Source organism: Sander lucioperca, chromosome 13 (assembly GCF_008315115.2).
Source record: "Sander lucioperca isolate FBNREF2018 chromosome 13, SLUC_FBN_1.2, whole genome shotgun sequence".
Classification (NCBI taxonomy): domain Eukaryota; kingdom Metazoa; phylum Chordata; class Actinopteri; order Perciformes; family Percidae; genus Sander; species Sander lucioperca.
Window position 1 is genome coordinate 4,987,927 of NC_050185.1, and position 17,074 is coordinate 5,005,000.

At 42.6% G+C, this 17,074-nt stretch overlaps 1 protein-coding gene across 1 annotated transcript in view; it reads right to left on the bottom strand.

Moving 5' to 3' along the window:
* Positions 1-17,074, bottom strand: part of uvrag (UV radiation resistance associated gene) — a 97,435-nt gene that overhangs the window by 71,676 nt on the left and 8,685 nt on the right. The window contains exons 4-8 of the mRNA XM_031310848.2: positions 16,248-16,409; positions 14,182-14,256; positions 13,972-14,057; positions 5,772-5,877; positions 1,318-1,444 (exon numbers count right to left, since the gene is read on the bottom strand). Coding sequence (XP_031166708.1) covers positions 1,318-1,444; positions 5,772-5,877; positions 13,972-14,057; positions 14,182-14,256; positions 16,248-16,409 — 556 coding nt within the window. The remainder of the gene's footprint in view (positions 1-1,317; positions 1,445-5,771; positions 5,878-13,971; positions 14,058-14,181; positions 14,257-16,247; positions 16,410-17,074) is intronic.

The window sequence follows — 17,074 nt, forward strand, 5'->3', positions numbered from 1 at the left end:
CAAATATTTGAACCGATGGACAGCCCTAGTACTAAGCATACCTGTGTACACCTGCATATGTGTTTGGGTTTATGTGTGTGTGTACATTTGTCAACCCAAGCTTGACTAACACTGGCTTTTTACTTGCCTGTGAACAGTAACAGGCAGCAGTAAAAACCCTCCTCAGAGACTTCACAGGGTTAACTAAATGACACCACTGCACAAACACTGTAGCTTTAGTGGCCTGGCACAAACTGCAGAAACCACAGGAATGGCTCTATATACTGTAACATTATGGGTATATATGTGTGCGTGTTGAGTGACTCCAATCCCCTGGCTGGGAGCGTGACAGGGGTTTCCTGTATGTGACAACACGCTCTACTGTACTCCAAAATGAACAGGTAATACAGCACACACACAGTCTACCTGCTGCTGTCAGACAGCACTGGAACCTTGACCGATGGGGTTTAAATTAGAGTTTCCTATACAATGAAATCACGTTGAAAGTAACAACATTGCAAATTTAGGACACATTAAGAACAGTATTTCGATAAAGGGATTTATAGTCTTATATGTGCAGTCAGAATCCACCTGCTTTGTAATGAACCTGTCTTTAAACTTGCCTTCTACAACTAGTGACTAAATAACATGGAGAGAACATTTAACCAAAAAACAGTAAACGGTATTCATTTGGTGTGGGGTGGGCTACTTGATCTAACTGTAGAGATGTAACTGAGCGTATAACACAGGGGGCATAATAAAGAAATGGGCTGTATCTATTTATTTCAATAAGCTACATTGAAAGGGATTTACTAGATCTATCTGAATGAAAAATGCCAAAACAACATTCTCTATTCTTTTTTTCTTTGTTTTATTATCCCCTAGTAGCTGGAACAGAGCCCTGTAGTTAATCATAAAAGGATTGGGGATTTTGGGGGGAATTTGCTGTGTAATTGATGGTTTTTATTATTATATTAAGTCTTCTTAGACAAGTGTTTGAGTCATGCAGCACTAAAACAAAATGAGCTGCAGCTAGCAATACCTTGGAAGTCAAAACACTGAACATCAATACGTACCCTGTTCACTCCTCAAGGCCGCAAAATGACCTTTATAGGCCTGAAACTACTGATTATTATCGTTTCAATGAATCTATTGAACAATAGCCCATCATCCTATTGCGTGTGCAAAAGATAAACAAAGCAATTAAGATCAGCCCAAAAGCCCTGTCACTTCCTCCATTTCACTGAGGAAAAGACTACAACAATAAAAGTTGTAGCGTGGTGTAAACAGCACATCAGTCCGAGTGTTGTATGCACATTGTGCATCCATTGGCGTTACCTTTCTTCTGAAGCTGTGCGTTCTCCTTGTGCCGCAGGTCTATCTCCCTGCCAAGCTCCTTCCTCTGCCGCTGCAGTTCACTGCGCAGCACAGCTATACGCAGCTGCATGCACTCCCGCTCTTTCTTCTGCTCAGAGCAAACAGAAGAGAATGACATGGAGAGAAAACAGAGAAAGAGGATGAAGGAAAATATTTAGTATTGTATTATGTAGTCACAGCAGTGTTTAGAATGTATTACCCTTTACTGTATATAGACTAGCTATGTTCCCACGTCACATTGATGCTACGTTCACACGTGGCCGGCTATTTTCATAAACAGACATTTCAACCTCTCCGTTTTCAAAACTAACATCGTGCACAGCTGTCAGATTTCAGAAAAGTGTTCGTTTACACGTACCCGTGTATATATGCCGTCAAGAGCATGCCAAACCTGTAGGTGGCAGTGTAACGAGAAGCTCAAGCTCACGTTAGCCAATCCCGAAAATAGCAACAGCAGCAACGAATCACTTCCTCTTTCCTTCTCTCGGCTGCCTAAACCTCCGTTTGTATCAGTTTACATTAAACGTGCAAACGAAGATTTCCAAAATCTCCACTCTGGCCAGAGTTTTTAGAAAGACTTGTTTTCAGAAGCAAATTCTCCGTTTGCGTGTCAACGAAGGGAAACGTCTCAGTTTTTTCAAAATAACCATGTACGTGTAAACAGGACCTGATTTTTATGCTCATCTAGAGAGCTAATTATCGCCGTCAATAATCCAGAATCCATTGTCAACATCTAATGACAAAAAAATTTAAAAAATGGGAAAGGACTTTGCAATTCAGAACATGTCACTGAGCCCTGGGATCAGTGTCACGGGTGAAAAGCGTTTGTAATGATGTACAACGACTAGCACAAGCAGCACTGCGTCCGTTTGGCACTTTCCTAACCTTAACATTCAGTTTTGCCCTTTTTTCTGCACACAGGTGGAAGAAGAGGAACAAACACATTCGAATGAGGCAGCGCAAAGCCAGTTGTTGTTGGTATTTTGGTGGAAACAGGGTCTTAGATGTTGTGCTGAGAACAGACGCCTCAGTACGTCAGTCAGTGTGATAGTACAAAGTAAATACCCTAAGCAAATGCTTGGCAATAACAGAATAATGCTTAAATTATAAATAAACCATTTTAATTAGGGATCGACCGATATGGATTTTTTAGTTCTTGAGCCGATATTTGGAGATGGAGATATTTGCCGATACTGCTTTTGCTCCCTCAATTTGCATCATAAAAATGTAAACCCTGCCACACTGGATTTGTTTTCGGAATCTGCTCTGCCATTTCTTTAAAAATAATAAACAAAAACACAGATCAGTGTCACTTTTGCAATCATCTTACATTCATATCACCCAAATGATGTGTGCAATGTGCATCATATGGATGGGTGCACTGCATATGGTTAACTGTGCAAGGGTAACAGGCTTTCATCAACATCTACAACACAGCCTTGATGATGCATTGCTTGCTGACATATTATAAGACAGATATAATCAGGTCATCTCAAAATGTCCTTTGTCAACACAATTAAATAATTTAAGAAAACAATAAACCTGAAAAGTAGCTATCAAAGTAAAGTGCTTGATCTGTAATTTAAGACGGCCACTCTGCTAGTGGGGGAGGGGCAGTGCATGGTCTGTGCGTGAACTGCAGCGTCTCCAGCAACACAGAGCTGCCTGTGGACGCCTGTCTGTAAATAATGCCGGGAAAAAAGTATCGGCGAATGCAGCAGCCGCGTATCGGCCAATGCCGATGCACGTAAAAACGCAAATATCGGCCCGATATAATCGGCCGGACGATAAAATCGGTCTATCGCTAATTTTAATGAAAGCACTCTCCAAAGAGTAGATACATTGAAATCAGCTTAAGAAAACAGAGTTGTGGTAAAAGCAGGAACACCTTATTGTGTATTGCCTTGAGATGTGTATGTTTTTTTCTGTTGTCCCACCTGTTGTCTGTATTTTTTGTAAAGTGGCACTGAGTTTCCCCCCTGGAGGATTCATACAATATTTTCTATCGTTTCAGATCGTATCGTATTTATCTATAAATCAATGCGAGTCATTTTCACAGATTCTTTTATCCATAGCTGATTCTTACTGCTACAGGACACAGAGAACCATGGCACACGCAAACTTGTGGACGTACGGTACACAAACCCGAGTGAGAGACCACAATAAAGCCATCAACTCCAGATGAGTATGTCTTTGTCCACATCTTTTGGCTGGTGTCTCTCTCACCACATGCCCCCCCCCCCCCCCCCGACCAGCAGCAGCATCAGAGTGCAGTCATTGGTCAACATCTTTCTCTGTCTATAGGGTGTCTCTTCATCAGGCTTCATGTCTCTGATTGGTAAAGGGGGGGGGGGGAGACCATCTAATGAGGAACAGCACCAGGGATTCATGGACTGATGGATGGTGGATGTGGTATACAGTAGATGAGGGGGAGAGACTAGAGGTCAACAGAAAAAGAAAAAAAGTTGGGGATGAATAAATAGGGCAACTTCAAAACATGCAAAGAGAGATTTAAGAGGCGACGTCTAGACAATGTGGGGATGATGACAAAGAAATGTACATGGAGATTCAACAGAGAATGACATGGATATGGAAGAGTTGGGAGGGAGGGAGCTTGCTGGCAGGATAACAGAGATTCCGCCTTGTTATTCATCCTGTAGTTTGTGAGCAGGGACCATGGCATCACATACACACATACTGTACACTTAGATAGTGATCGTGGCCTGGATCAGAGGAAACAAAGACATGCTCCTTCTTGAAGACTTCTGAGGGATTTGTAGCGAAAACAGAGAGTGGTATCTGTCACAGAGAGAGAGAGAGAGAAGACTGATAGAGCCTCCATCTCTCCTATGTGTCGCTCTCTGATGTTCGCATGTTAACCACCACCGGCTTTGGCACGAACCATGAGCCTCCTACACTTTCACTGAGCGACATAGTTGGCAAGTGGGTCAAAGCCATGTCAGAGAGAGTGTGTGTGTGTGTGTGTGTGTGTGTGTGTGTGTGTGTGTGTGTGTGCGTGCATGTGCGCGTGCGTGCGTGCGTGCGTGCTCGCGACTGCAACCAACCATGAGGGCCCGTCTGACTCCTACTGAACATCAAACAGCAGAGAGTCAGCTGAGTAAATAAGCAGCAGGCGTGGGGGGGGGGGAAAGCATGATATAACCCAGCAGATTAATGGCAGAGTGTGGGTGAGAGGGTGAAAGGGCCATGCGCTGGGGTTGGTGGCCTCCACTCTGTCCCCCTTTGATCCATGCTCACTATGACGCGCACAGAAGGATAGTACTGAGCTCTCCAAAGGCAAAGAGGGAAACCCTTAGAAGAGCCACACAATGCTCCACTCACTCTTGCCGGGTTCTTTGAACGGAAAGGTAGAGGACGAGGATTATGTGATTTATTAGCTAATGTGAGCTCTGAAAAGGGTTTTAAGGAATGTTTCACTGTGGGGGAAATATCAGAGACAAGTTTTTGAAAGGGATCCTTTGTGGCAAAAAAGAATGGAGCCTCAATGTTTTCTTGCGGGAAGGCTTGAAAAGGCTATGGCGGAGCTACTTTAATAGATGGGGTGAAGGTCTGGGAAAAGGAACAAAAAAAAAATATCAAAAGCCGATGAGAGCATGATGGAAAGCAACGGCTGTAACAGCTGTCTAAGGGAGGCACTCTAAAACGGCACTCAAAGCCTTTAAACGTGGTACATTGGTGCGAATACACCTACACAGCACACACACAAAAATATCCCAGCTGCGCTTTTTCCAAAGGCATGTCTACCTGGAGGATAAAAACACCAAAGTGTCACCGCCCCGGGGCTTTTATAACAGCAGAGGGCACGGGATGTTTTTAAAGTGAATGTTTACAATAAACACGATGTCAAACCTGGGATCAGTGCTCCGTTTTCACAGCTGTGTGGCTGACAATTCCAAAAATGTTAAATATGCTTTCTTGCTTTTGCTGTGGATCCTAGTAAAGACAGTAGATCCACATAAATAGTGGATTTTGGTCAAAGCGTTATCATTTAGGCAGGCAGGATATTGCTCTCTTGACTTTTCTGTTTAGCTATCAAAACAAAAAGATTTTTATATCTAACATTACAATTACACATGGGGATTTGAGTTTTAAAAGCTTGTTAATCTCACTGTTTAAGTATTCAACACAGTACAGTCTGCTGACCGATGGGCGTGTTATTGCTGATCACAGTAATAACTGTTGTCTTTGAAAACATCAAATCTCAAATTACACCTCATCTTTATACATTTTCTCATAAAATAAAAACCATATTTTTTTTTAATATTTCAAAAAAAAATCGCATAAGCTGAAACAACAAAGCCGAGTGCTACTGAAAATGAGCAAATAAGCAGTCTGAACACTACTGCTGTCAGTTGCTGATGAGCTGGAATCTGCTGATTGGTGGCAGTGCTCACCCGCTCTGTGCAGGTTGCCGTCGTCCTCAGCTTTTCCTCGATCTCCTTCCCGATCTTCTGCACTGTCACTTGGGTCTGCTTGATGGCTCTCTGGGCTGTGTGAAGTCTGCAGGACGAGAAGAACACAAAGTCACCAATCCAGATCATTGTTTAAACCACACACCGGACCACAACAATAACAACAACAACAACCGCATGCTAAAACTGTGTTTCCAAGAGGCCACTAAATTGACTGGCTGCGTCACTGTTATGACAACAGTGATTTATTTCATTTCGCTTGGAAGTGTAATGTGACTGTTTGGAGGCCATCCTAAGAATTTTGATTGTCTCCATGTGAAAGAGTCATTGTGCAGCGTGTTTGTTATCCCTCCTTGTTTCTTTTTCGGATGTACTGGGGGTTGATCTTCATTGTTTCTGTCCCGACTGCAGAGTCTCATAAACTGTAGAAGCTAATGGCGAATTTTGACATTAAACAAAAGGACAAAAACAATATTGAGAACGTTCCTAATAATACAAGTTTACAGTTCATTTGACCAGATTTCTTAAATACCACAAACCACAAATATCACAACAAAAGTTTAATCACCAGTATTTTCTAATGATCTAACCACAACGTGAGATCAAACGTTGCTCGATAGACCTGAAGCCATCAGTCCCAGGAGGAGAAGACCAACATCAAAAGGCCACATCATAAACTACAACCACAAAGATGGAGGCCTAATTCCAAATGCCATGTCACTGTCATTATGGAAATGGGAAACAGCAAAATCAGGACACAAATGACAAGCCAGCGCGTTATTTAGACCATCAATCACAGGGGCAATAGACTTCCAAGCATGTTTTCTTCAAGTCCGAAGCCCATAGAAAGAAAAACAAACGCCCCTCAACACAACCCGAGGGACTCCAACAACACAGTGACAGACACCAATCCCACATGGTGGGAATGAGTTACAGAAGACAGACAAAAGTTGGAAATAAGCATTCATACTGTCAAGAGTGGTGTTAGATCATCCACTTCTTGCTAAATGTCTCAATGCCATCCGTGTGCCATGAGGGTTGGGTTGCACAGTAATGGTAACCTTTCTTTCTTTCTTGAGATTGGCTCAACTATCTGCGCCCAAAATAAAGATCTTCTTAAGCTCTTCTTCTTAGCACGTTTCTTTCTCTCCAAGCCAGGTATGCACTCGCTTCGAGTCTTCAAGAAATTGCCTCTTGAGCGGGTTTAGTGAAAGAGGCTCAGTTTAACAGGCTTCCAGCTTGATGGGGCTATTTTACAAATCCTAGGGGGGCTTTTCTCTCTGGATAGGATTGCCTCTTCCTGGCAACCAACGCAGGAAAGAAATGTTTCTATGAGGACGTAAATAACGCATGAACATCATTGCATATTTTCTGCCCACATTTTTTTATCTGTCTCAGGTGACAGCGATAGCAGTTGGAGATAGTCCTTTGGAGCATCAGGGCACATCTGTTTTGACAGCTTCATCAGTTTAGGTGATTACGGATATGGCCTTTTCCCCTCAGTGAGAATAGTTATCTCCTCTCTCCTTTTCACGCATGTCTGCCCTTATCATTCCCTGAGTCTTGGCCTAACACCTGCCCATCAGGCTCTGTCACAACCTAAGGACCAGGAGGAGGCCGCGACGGGGGGTGTCGCACCATAACACCCGCATTGGCAGCAGTTTAATGGCTGGGCAACTGTCCAAAGAAGGCCTTCTCACGAGCCATGGCAACTTTCCTTTTCCGAGGCATGAGAGGTAACTTACAACTCTGCCGCGGGGGATTCGCAGGAAGTTATGACTGAGCCTGTGCACTCAAGCCTTCATGTAGATAAACATCAGAAAAACAATAACATTTTCTCCTTTGACTGTGGCACTAGACCCTGCAGGGGTGTCAGATGAAACTTGTGCTTTTGAAACGTCCAGATTTGTTGATTAACAGAAGGCATCTTGTAGAATTTTTTTTTAACACAGGGGCTTTGAGGTATAGTAAAAAAATGTAATGCTGCAATGATAATTGTTACAATTTACAATCAAGTAAATGAAAATTTCATCTTTTTTTGAAGTCCTTTCAGTGCAGATGGAGGGCAGCAGACCTGGCAGCCTCTCTGAGCCAGGTCTGTGTTTTCTGTTCATTTACCTTCACTGATTATCTTGAAATAAATATTTGCCGTGGTTTATACGCTGTGTTGTGGGATCTGCAATTTTGCAATCACAGCTGAGAAGCAATCAGCAAATGCAGATGTGTCATCTGGCTCACAGAGATAAGCCAGAGAAAGACCTGGGATGTGAAGAAGACACGGTTGTTCTACTGAGAGAAACTGAGGGGGGAACATCAGGTAGGCCTTATGTAGCACTAGGGCTGGGTAACAAACTTCCATACTTTTCAGGCACCGACAGAATTTCCTCCATAGTATCGAGTATCGAAAAATGCCTCGTCGTTCATTACCAAATTTCAATACCTAAAGAGTAGCGTCAGTGAGCCAATAAGCATGCTTGTACCAAGATCTGTGATTGGCTGTCTAACGTTACACGCTGTAGATGCATGCAGGAAAACTCTACGTTACAGAGACAGTGTGTGTGTGTGTGTGTGTGTGTGTGTGTGTGTGTTCTTGTTTAACTATATTCATGGGGTCCAAAAACCAGGAATACAGTATACTTGTGGGGTCCGGACAGCTTTGTGGGGCCAAAATGCTGGACCCCACAAGTTTAACGGGCTGTTTGAGGGTTAAGACTTGGTTTTAGGATTAGGGTTAGAATTAGGTTATGGTTAGGGTGAGGGTAAGGGTTAAGGTTAGGCATTTAGTTGTGATGGTTAAGGTTAGGTAAGGGGCTAGGGAATGCATTATGTCAATGACGGGTCCCCACAAAGATAGTGAAACGCACTGTGTGTGTGTGTGTGTGTGTGTGTGTGTGTGTGTGTGTGTGTGTGTGTGTGTGTGTGTGTGTGTGTGTGTGTGTTGTGTTTTGAGCAGCTTGACTACAGTGTGCATCGCAAAGGTGTAAGGGAGCTAAAAATAAAAAAATAAATAAAAACGATTTGTACCGTAATGTTAAAATGGTAAAGTATAGTTTGGGAAGGCATTGAATTCCCGTCACCTGTACCAAAACGTTTTGAACAGATACTCAGCCCTACGTAGCGATGTTTCTTGAACATGGAGGTTCTGAATGTCGAGATGCTAAACTCACATCACTATGCAACAGCTGAAGTTAGAGATCATTTTCCAGACCTTTATCCATATCGCTGCAGAGCTTTTTGATCCAAAGAAATAATTTGACTCAACTCAAACCCTTTTGTGTGTGACAGAGAAAAGGAGGGACAGAGGTGGGAGTGTGTGTGGGGGGGGGAGGGGGGGATGGGCCCAACAGGCCGGATCTAGCAAACCAGCCAATAATGCACACATTGTCCCCAATAATCTACAATCAAAGTTAGGTGAATCAATCAACAGGTTCAAACTCAGCAGACAGACTCAATGGCCGCTTCCCTTTAACAAAGCATCAGCGTCTTCTAGCTGTTCATCACATGTGCGTGTTCCCAATGCACTTGTCAAACAAACCTGGATCAGCGGAAACAAGCCCAAGGACTAATGACTGTACTGAATTCATTTCCAGCAACGTTTCAAACCCCACAGGGTGAACAGGGCAGCCGATTAAGCATATCAAAACAAGCTTGGAGACGTTTTGTGACAACAAATTGAGGATAATGTCCCTCTATCGCTGCCAGGGACAAACCACAGTGGGGAAAAAAACACAACAAACTAAACTTCTAAATTCCGCCTTTATCTCGCAGCCAAAGAATGTCAACACATTTAACCACTTGTTATTCACCTCACTTCACTATTGTCTCCAATTTCATGGAATGGGAGATAAGATTACTGGAGTTTCTTTAGCCAGCATGCATAATGCACTTCTATTCCTGCAGGCTGATGTTTTCTGTGGGGATCTGCTGAGTTGCTATAAGCCGTGTTTACATGACAACTACAACAGAGATGCAAGGACACCAAAGAGATCGTGAGAAAAGATGTATGGTCCTAAAGGGTCAGAAAGGGGTCACACACTGCAGATAATTATAGAAGTTTGGTAACTCAGTCATGAGCATTATTATTATTATTATTATTATTATTATTATTGCAGAGTTAGGAGATGGGGTTTGTGGCTGGGTCCGTGGGACTGTTTCTGGGGGATGAGTCTGAGGGAAGAACAGGAGACAAGGGTGAGGAGAATGCAGAAGACAAAAGGTAGGTCCTGTTCCCCATCTCTGCAATAATAATTAATAAAGGCTGGTTTAAAGTACTTCTTCCTGCCTCTATGTATTAATGCTCATGGGTAGCCTAAATGGGTTCCATTCAGACCTTAACATTAAGTCTTTTACTGTAAGATGTCAACAAGATTCAACAAGACATTTTCACCTGGCTATACCCAATGTTTAGATCTGTTGTGGTATGTATGCAAATTAGCACATACGTAATTAGATTATGCACCGTTTGCCCATGTTAACAAACTATTTCAAAAAACTTGTAATACATTTTTCATTTGTTTTGATGTAAATAATCAACTCAGTAATTTTCATGGCGATATCTAAAAGGTTTAAATTTTTACCCTATTTGGGTCTTTTTCGAAACTTTCCCCTAATAGGATTCTTCGGAGCTTTTTTTTCTTTACTCAGGAAATATTGAGGATACAAAATCAGTTGAGTTTGCTTCTGTTGCAATTTGTTCGAGGTTGACCCCCATTTTGGCTTAAAATGACTGGACTATAGCGCGTAGTTTCTGTCTCCCCCCATGAGGTAATTATCTTCACTTGAATGTATCGGACGTTCATTAATATAAAAAAGTTACGCACTAAAGCTTTAAGTTTAATGTACAGAAGTTTCATATCGATTTCTATCAGTCAACACCTTCTGTCTTTTGTTTGGGAAGCCTGAAACCCAGAGACAAGCTAAGTCTTAGGAGTTTTGAGTGTGGGTATAATTTCCGAGGTGGGAGTAAACTCAGTAAGCTGAGATAACAAAAGACAAGGCAAGCCCTACAGAAGCTGTAACGCTGGAGAGAGAGAGTGAGAGAAAAATAACAGGTAGAAAAAAAAAAAAAAAAAAGTCCTCCACATCAATAACAAAACAAGCGAGATTGGCCAGGTAGGGAGAATGGAAGGCAGACAGAATGTAATCTCAGATTGTAGAAAATGTGCAAATAAAAAAAAGAATATATAAGAAGGGGTGTTACTGAAAATTAAAAAAAAACTTCCTCTTAAATTCTGTTTTAAGGGTTGCTTTGATTGTGCACCACTCCAGAGGTGTGAAATGAAAAACAAAAGCATCCACGTCCATTTCCACATGATGATTTAAAGCTCAGGCACTCAGTTTGGTTCTGGAGTCTGGTTGCTGCTGGTTCAGACCCCAGGGTCAGCCGTTGACTCCAATCCAGCTGCCTGGTTAACGCAGGACCACAACAACGTCCCATGGCTGAGCGCTGTGGCCACAGCGTCCCACCAGCAGGCGGGCGGACCTGACGGGGGCTGCCTGCAGGAAAGCATTATCACCTCAGCAGCCTCTGAGCATGAGAGACCCCCCACAGAGCTTCACCACCACTGTGCACTGCTTGCGTTGACATGTACTGTGCGTATATGCATACTCCACATTGGAGCATACAAACGCAAATCAGAAAACACAGGCATCATATGGCTCTGATCATGGTTCCGCTTTAGGCTCCAGGAGTTTAAAACAGGTTTAATCTGCAATGTCGCAGTGCTGAACTGTGAAAGTTGTGCCTCAAGAATTATGTTTACCATGCGGCACGTGGGCCACTGCTACAATAGACCTGAAACTTCAACATTCAGCATCTGCATCTTGTTTTAAACACTGTTTTTAACATCTGAAAGTAAGTGCATAACTCTTTGCTTTCAGAGAGTTGTGAGTAAGAACGGAGGGGCCACTCAAGTACTTCCTCTTACACAGCACTTCAATGTGACGTTAAAGAGCATACTGGGCCATAAAAGATGGCCTCTAACCATTGTAAACTGGTACAGTAAACCACTCCATCACTCTTTCTGCCTCTGCTTTTTGTTTATATCCAACTAGTCCAATATGCAGCTCAGTAATGAGTTCTACAATCAGTCCTATCAACTTTTTCTTTCTCTCTTACTGCTCAAACATAAAACCTTTTTTCTAGTAAGACAGGGGAGTGTACTTGAGAGGTTGAGGAACGTCTGCACCTGCATTAGTAGTGCCTTTTAAAAACAAAAACATTGTCGAACAGCTAGATCATCTTCATCACTGTCTCCTTGGCTTTCTTTCTGCCCAGACAGGGGCCCAGCACTATGTAGGATGTGGCTCAGCCTCGATCTCAGCCTGGACTCTCTGGAAGAGACAAGACTTTGCTGATTGATGATCTGTTCTCTCCCTCTTCATCTTTCCATCTGAGACATGCTGCGTTTGCTAGCCCACATCACCATGTTACTCACACAGTCGATGGGTTTTGTCAACCGGAGGCCTGCTGACAAGCAGACTGTGAATCTGCTGGGCAAATTGCCGTCATTAATCAATCCGGTGCATTCTTAGCAAAGCAGCTCTATTAAAGCACTGCAGTGAGAAAGATGCTTTGCACTGGGCCAAGGCAGATAGTTGAGCGGGAATATCTGACACTCAGGGTGTCCCCTGTGGACATGCATCAAAAACTTAGCTTCAAACCTTTTTTTTTTTTTTTTCCAAACGCACAATAAAAATGCTACTTTGCAACCGATTACATAATGAAAAAGTCAATGCATGGTGCAGCGTCAGCGGCATATAAAGGGTGGCTGATGTGTATCGTATATCAACCACGTAGGTGACCCAATAACACAAGCAGAGATTTCACCATGAAGCACGGTTCCACAAGCAGCACTCCACCTGGATGCTTCAGAGAGTTAATGCACTTTGGGAGTGTACAGTATCTGATGAATCATTCTACAGTACATAATCATAAACCATGTGCAAATGAGTGTACCGAGCCAAAAGTAACTCTGACAGGGGTGAGGAGGTGCAGCCGGATCAGTGTGTGGGAAGAGGGGGATCAATGTAACTGTGTTAAACTCCACAGAGTCCCACTGGGTGCGGATAGAAGAGGATGTGGAAGAAAGCTGCAATAATGTAAGAGGCAAGAGCAGAGGTCAGAAATGTTGTGATTCAAACTGGGCTTTTTTTCCTGCAAGCTGCTGGGGAGGCAATGGTATCCTCTCATAAACTATAAACATAAAACCATGACCACTCTAGATGAGGGAGCGCTGTTTAAGTTCAGCCCGCTTTTCCTGATACTGCAAAGGCCTGTGATGTATTTATGTCCCCCTATTTAATTCTTATAGTAGGAAAATGTTAGTGGAAGCCTTCAAAATGCTCATAATGACAGGATCCTTATCTTATTTTGGAAACGTCAAACTCGAAACCTTCCAGATACACATTTATTTAGGTAAATCTGGGTAGTTATGTTGTTATGTGATAAGGCCATGATCACACGGTTTCCCTCTGGGGAAGCCCTGGTGGTGCTGAAAGTAGAGTTTACATTCTACCACACTTAAATATAAATGTGGAACAACAAGGCCATGTTTGTCAACTGATGCCAGAACTGCCTTGTGTCGTCTAAAGTTCTTTATTAGGGCACCATGGTTCCCCTTCTAATAAGTAACTTCCTTAGCAAATCTCTGTCTCCTTCTTGTGGTGTAAATTTGCATTGCAACCATTTTATCAATTCATTCTAACCACAATCCCAGGTCTGACGCTGGCCTGATGATGAGGTGCCTTCATTGGGATAGACTGCTTAAAATGTTCCCTATATATTTGTCCCATCATGTCCAACAAATACAGTGTAGACTACGGGCTTTGTGACTTTGTATAAAAGTTGGAGGCCAGAAGAGCTTCCCTGATAATGGGTCAAAAATGTTGACTCTCCTGTGGCACCATCTGCTGGAATATAAATGCCAAAGACAAATATGCAACACATACAGTATAACAGGAGGAAGTGTAGTCACATGAGCAATTATGCAAAAGATTAAATAAAAGCTCTAGTTGAAGAATACCCGTTGTGGGTTCAAGTAAATCAAATATACTGTAGAGCATTCTTTGTCAGCAATCCACTGCACATGACAGAAAAGGTAATGCATATACATTTGATGAAACGTGGAGTCCCAATGTTATGGTAATATGATGTAATACTGCTACATGGCATGGATCTTACCTGAGCAAAGAGAACACACTGTAGGAGTTTCTGACTGAACTCTGGTCGACTTGAAGCAGACTGTTTTTCTTCCGCTCTGACAGATCCTGTAATAGCCACATGTGAGTGTTTCAGTGCAGAGGCCAAACAGTATCCCAATAAAACTAAGTAGTTTAAGACTGGGTATTCCATTATGATGCAGAAGCTGGGAAAATTGACTAAAGGCTGTACCTTATGATCAAAGTCAGCTGCATAGTAGCCATCATTCAATCCAAATATTATCTCATTTGGATTCCTGGATCGAATCTGTGGACAAAGCGAGGCAGTACAGGCTCATTGTAGGGAGACGGAGAGAACAAAGAACAGCGGGGCAGCTGGCTCTGTATGACACAGTGCTATCTGTTTACGAGCTAAGAAAATAGTCTCACTGTGAAAGAATGACAATAACATTGAGTTCTTTGACTGAATTTTATGATTGATTTGGCTCATTTTTACAAACAGAGTTTCAATGTGCAAAACTCTTAAAGGACAATTCCAGTGCAAAATGAACCTAGGGGGTCAATAACATATGTGTATCCAGTCGACCGTTCTCTGGGATATGTTTTCATGCTAAACTAATGTGTCTCTAGCTTGAAACAAGCTAGCGCAAACCGGTGATTAGCTTATAACGCTAGCCTTCGGGGCAGATGGTAAATCGCTATTTCTATACCACTAACAAGGCTCAAAATAGCACCACACTTCAACAGTAGCATAATGAGGGTCCTACATGTAAACCGAAGCATTGAGAACTTTGTAAGTGTACAGGACCCTCATTATGCTACCGCTGAAGTGTGGTGCTATTTTTAGCCTTGTTAGTGGTGCAGAAAAGCGATTTACCCTCTGCCCCGAAGACTAGCGTTATAAGCTAATCACCGGTTTGCACACATTCGATTAGCATGAAAACATATCCCAGAGAACGGCAGTGTTTCCCACACATAGACTAATTTGTGGCGGTGCGCCACACAATCAACACTGGTCGGACTGGTCAGCTCTGTTTCAGACGGATACCTCCGGTTCAGGCTGGTCCTCATCCTCATACAATACTCATCTGGATTGAAGCAGCAAACATTTAGTGTAAGAGTAAAAAAATGACATAACATTATTTATATTAAGTTGATTTCATTCACAGCTGCTACATATAGTGTTTTGACCTCGACGACCCAACTGCATTTTACCGCAAACTTGCGACTAGTTAACTTTCTGAAGCAGGCGCAATGGCTTGTTTGCTAAAGGTCGGGTCGGGACTCCAACATTAACACACTGACAACATTGCATTCAGAATATAAAATATTTTTATAGAACTTTTTAATATGTGATTTTGTAAAGGCGTTCACGAGATACCAACCTTTCGTGAACTTGTGAATTTCGCCATCCGCTTTCTCTCGTTTTCACGGAGACAGACGCTGTGTGCACGGAGGGAAGGGGCTGTGTGTGTGTGTGTGTGTGTGTGTGTGTGTGTGTGTGTGTGTGTGTGTGTGTGTGTGTGTGTGAGAGAGAGAGAGAGACACGAGTGACAGAGAGACAGAGGAGAGCAGGGAAAGGAAATGCAGCTGAACGAATACGCTGCGTGTTTTAAATGGCGTTAAAAAAATTTTTATAACGAAACGCAATATGTGGCAGCCGGTGTTGATTGTGTGGCGCACCGCCACAAATTAGTCTGTGTGTGGGAAACACTGGGGGCGCACTCTTAACCAGGTGAGCTACCAGGGCGCCCCAATGCTCGCTTTTTTTTCCTAATAGCCATTTATATAATCTCGGGAAATGAACTGCAGACTCTGTTTTGATGTGAATTAGTTCATGTAGTTCCACTGCCTTAATTAAGATCATTTTATTCTAAAATGCAACAATGATTAAAATTCAGTATTAAACATGTATACAGTGTTTTGCGATGCTCTAAATTTACTCACTGCCTAATGTATTACCTAATTTGATACAATGTTTTCATTGTGTGTGCTATGTTAGATTTCCAGGCCAAAATTGATAGAATGTCATATTACGTTAAGTGTTTTGCACATTGAAACTCTGTTATCAAAACTTTTTTTTTTTTTTTTTAGATAGTAAAACAATTAGCTCAGTTTTTGATCAGATACCGCACATGCCATGTAGATGTGTACAAAAACCAGCTGTACTCATGGGTTTGCTCTCCACTTACTGCACATATCCCTTTGTAGCCTGTGCCTGTGACACAGGGACCCTTGTGACACAAGTGTATATTCTACAAATAAAGATTATCATTTGTATGCGTTGTGGTTGCTGACCTGCTGCCCTGTGTATCTGAGGCCATCCAGATTGACCTTCCATTCTATGAGGAGCTGGTACTGTTCCTCCTGTCCTCCCCAGATCCTCACCACGAAGCAAGACACAGAGGTGTCCAGAAGGTCCGGCAGCATGCCAAAGTCCAGGCTCCGCCACGTCGGATTCTGACAAACACACGCGCCAGGGTTTGCAGTCACTTGGTGAGGCTAATCAGTTTAGTAAGAGTACATTAATATCTGGCATAACAGCTGATCAGCACAATAACTTTAATCAAACTTAACCTTAAACCTTTTTTTTTTTTTTAGGAGCACATTAGTTTGGGTCAAAATCTGAAATCAAAAATGCATGGTACCTGTCAAATTCAATGAGCCCTATACATTGTAAAGTAATTGAATCATCCTGTTCCACATTAACCTTAAAGTCTGAACCCTACTACAGTTTGTTCTCTGTCCTTGAACTCCCAGACTGACAGCACTAAGTACTAGGTTCTACAAAAGCACTGTAGCCATTTACATCATTCAATTATGTACCATTTCCCTCCATCAGAGAGAAAATCTCTTGCTCCTCGGGTCACTTTTCAAGGACAGGCAGGAGAGGAAGCACAAGCAGAAGTACAATCCACAGGGTGGGGTAGAAAACAGAACTAGTGAGAGTCAGTAGTGGAACAGAAAGGAGCATGGCAGTTAGAATGAAAACAGGAAGACCAACAGGAAACGTTTCCCTAGACAAATGATGACGGGAAGGAGACAGAGTAGTAGAGAAGGAATGTCAGCAAGGATGGTAAATTCAACAGGAGGAAGTTGGGCTAAGAGATGACAGGAGTCATGAC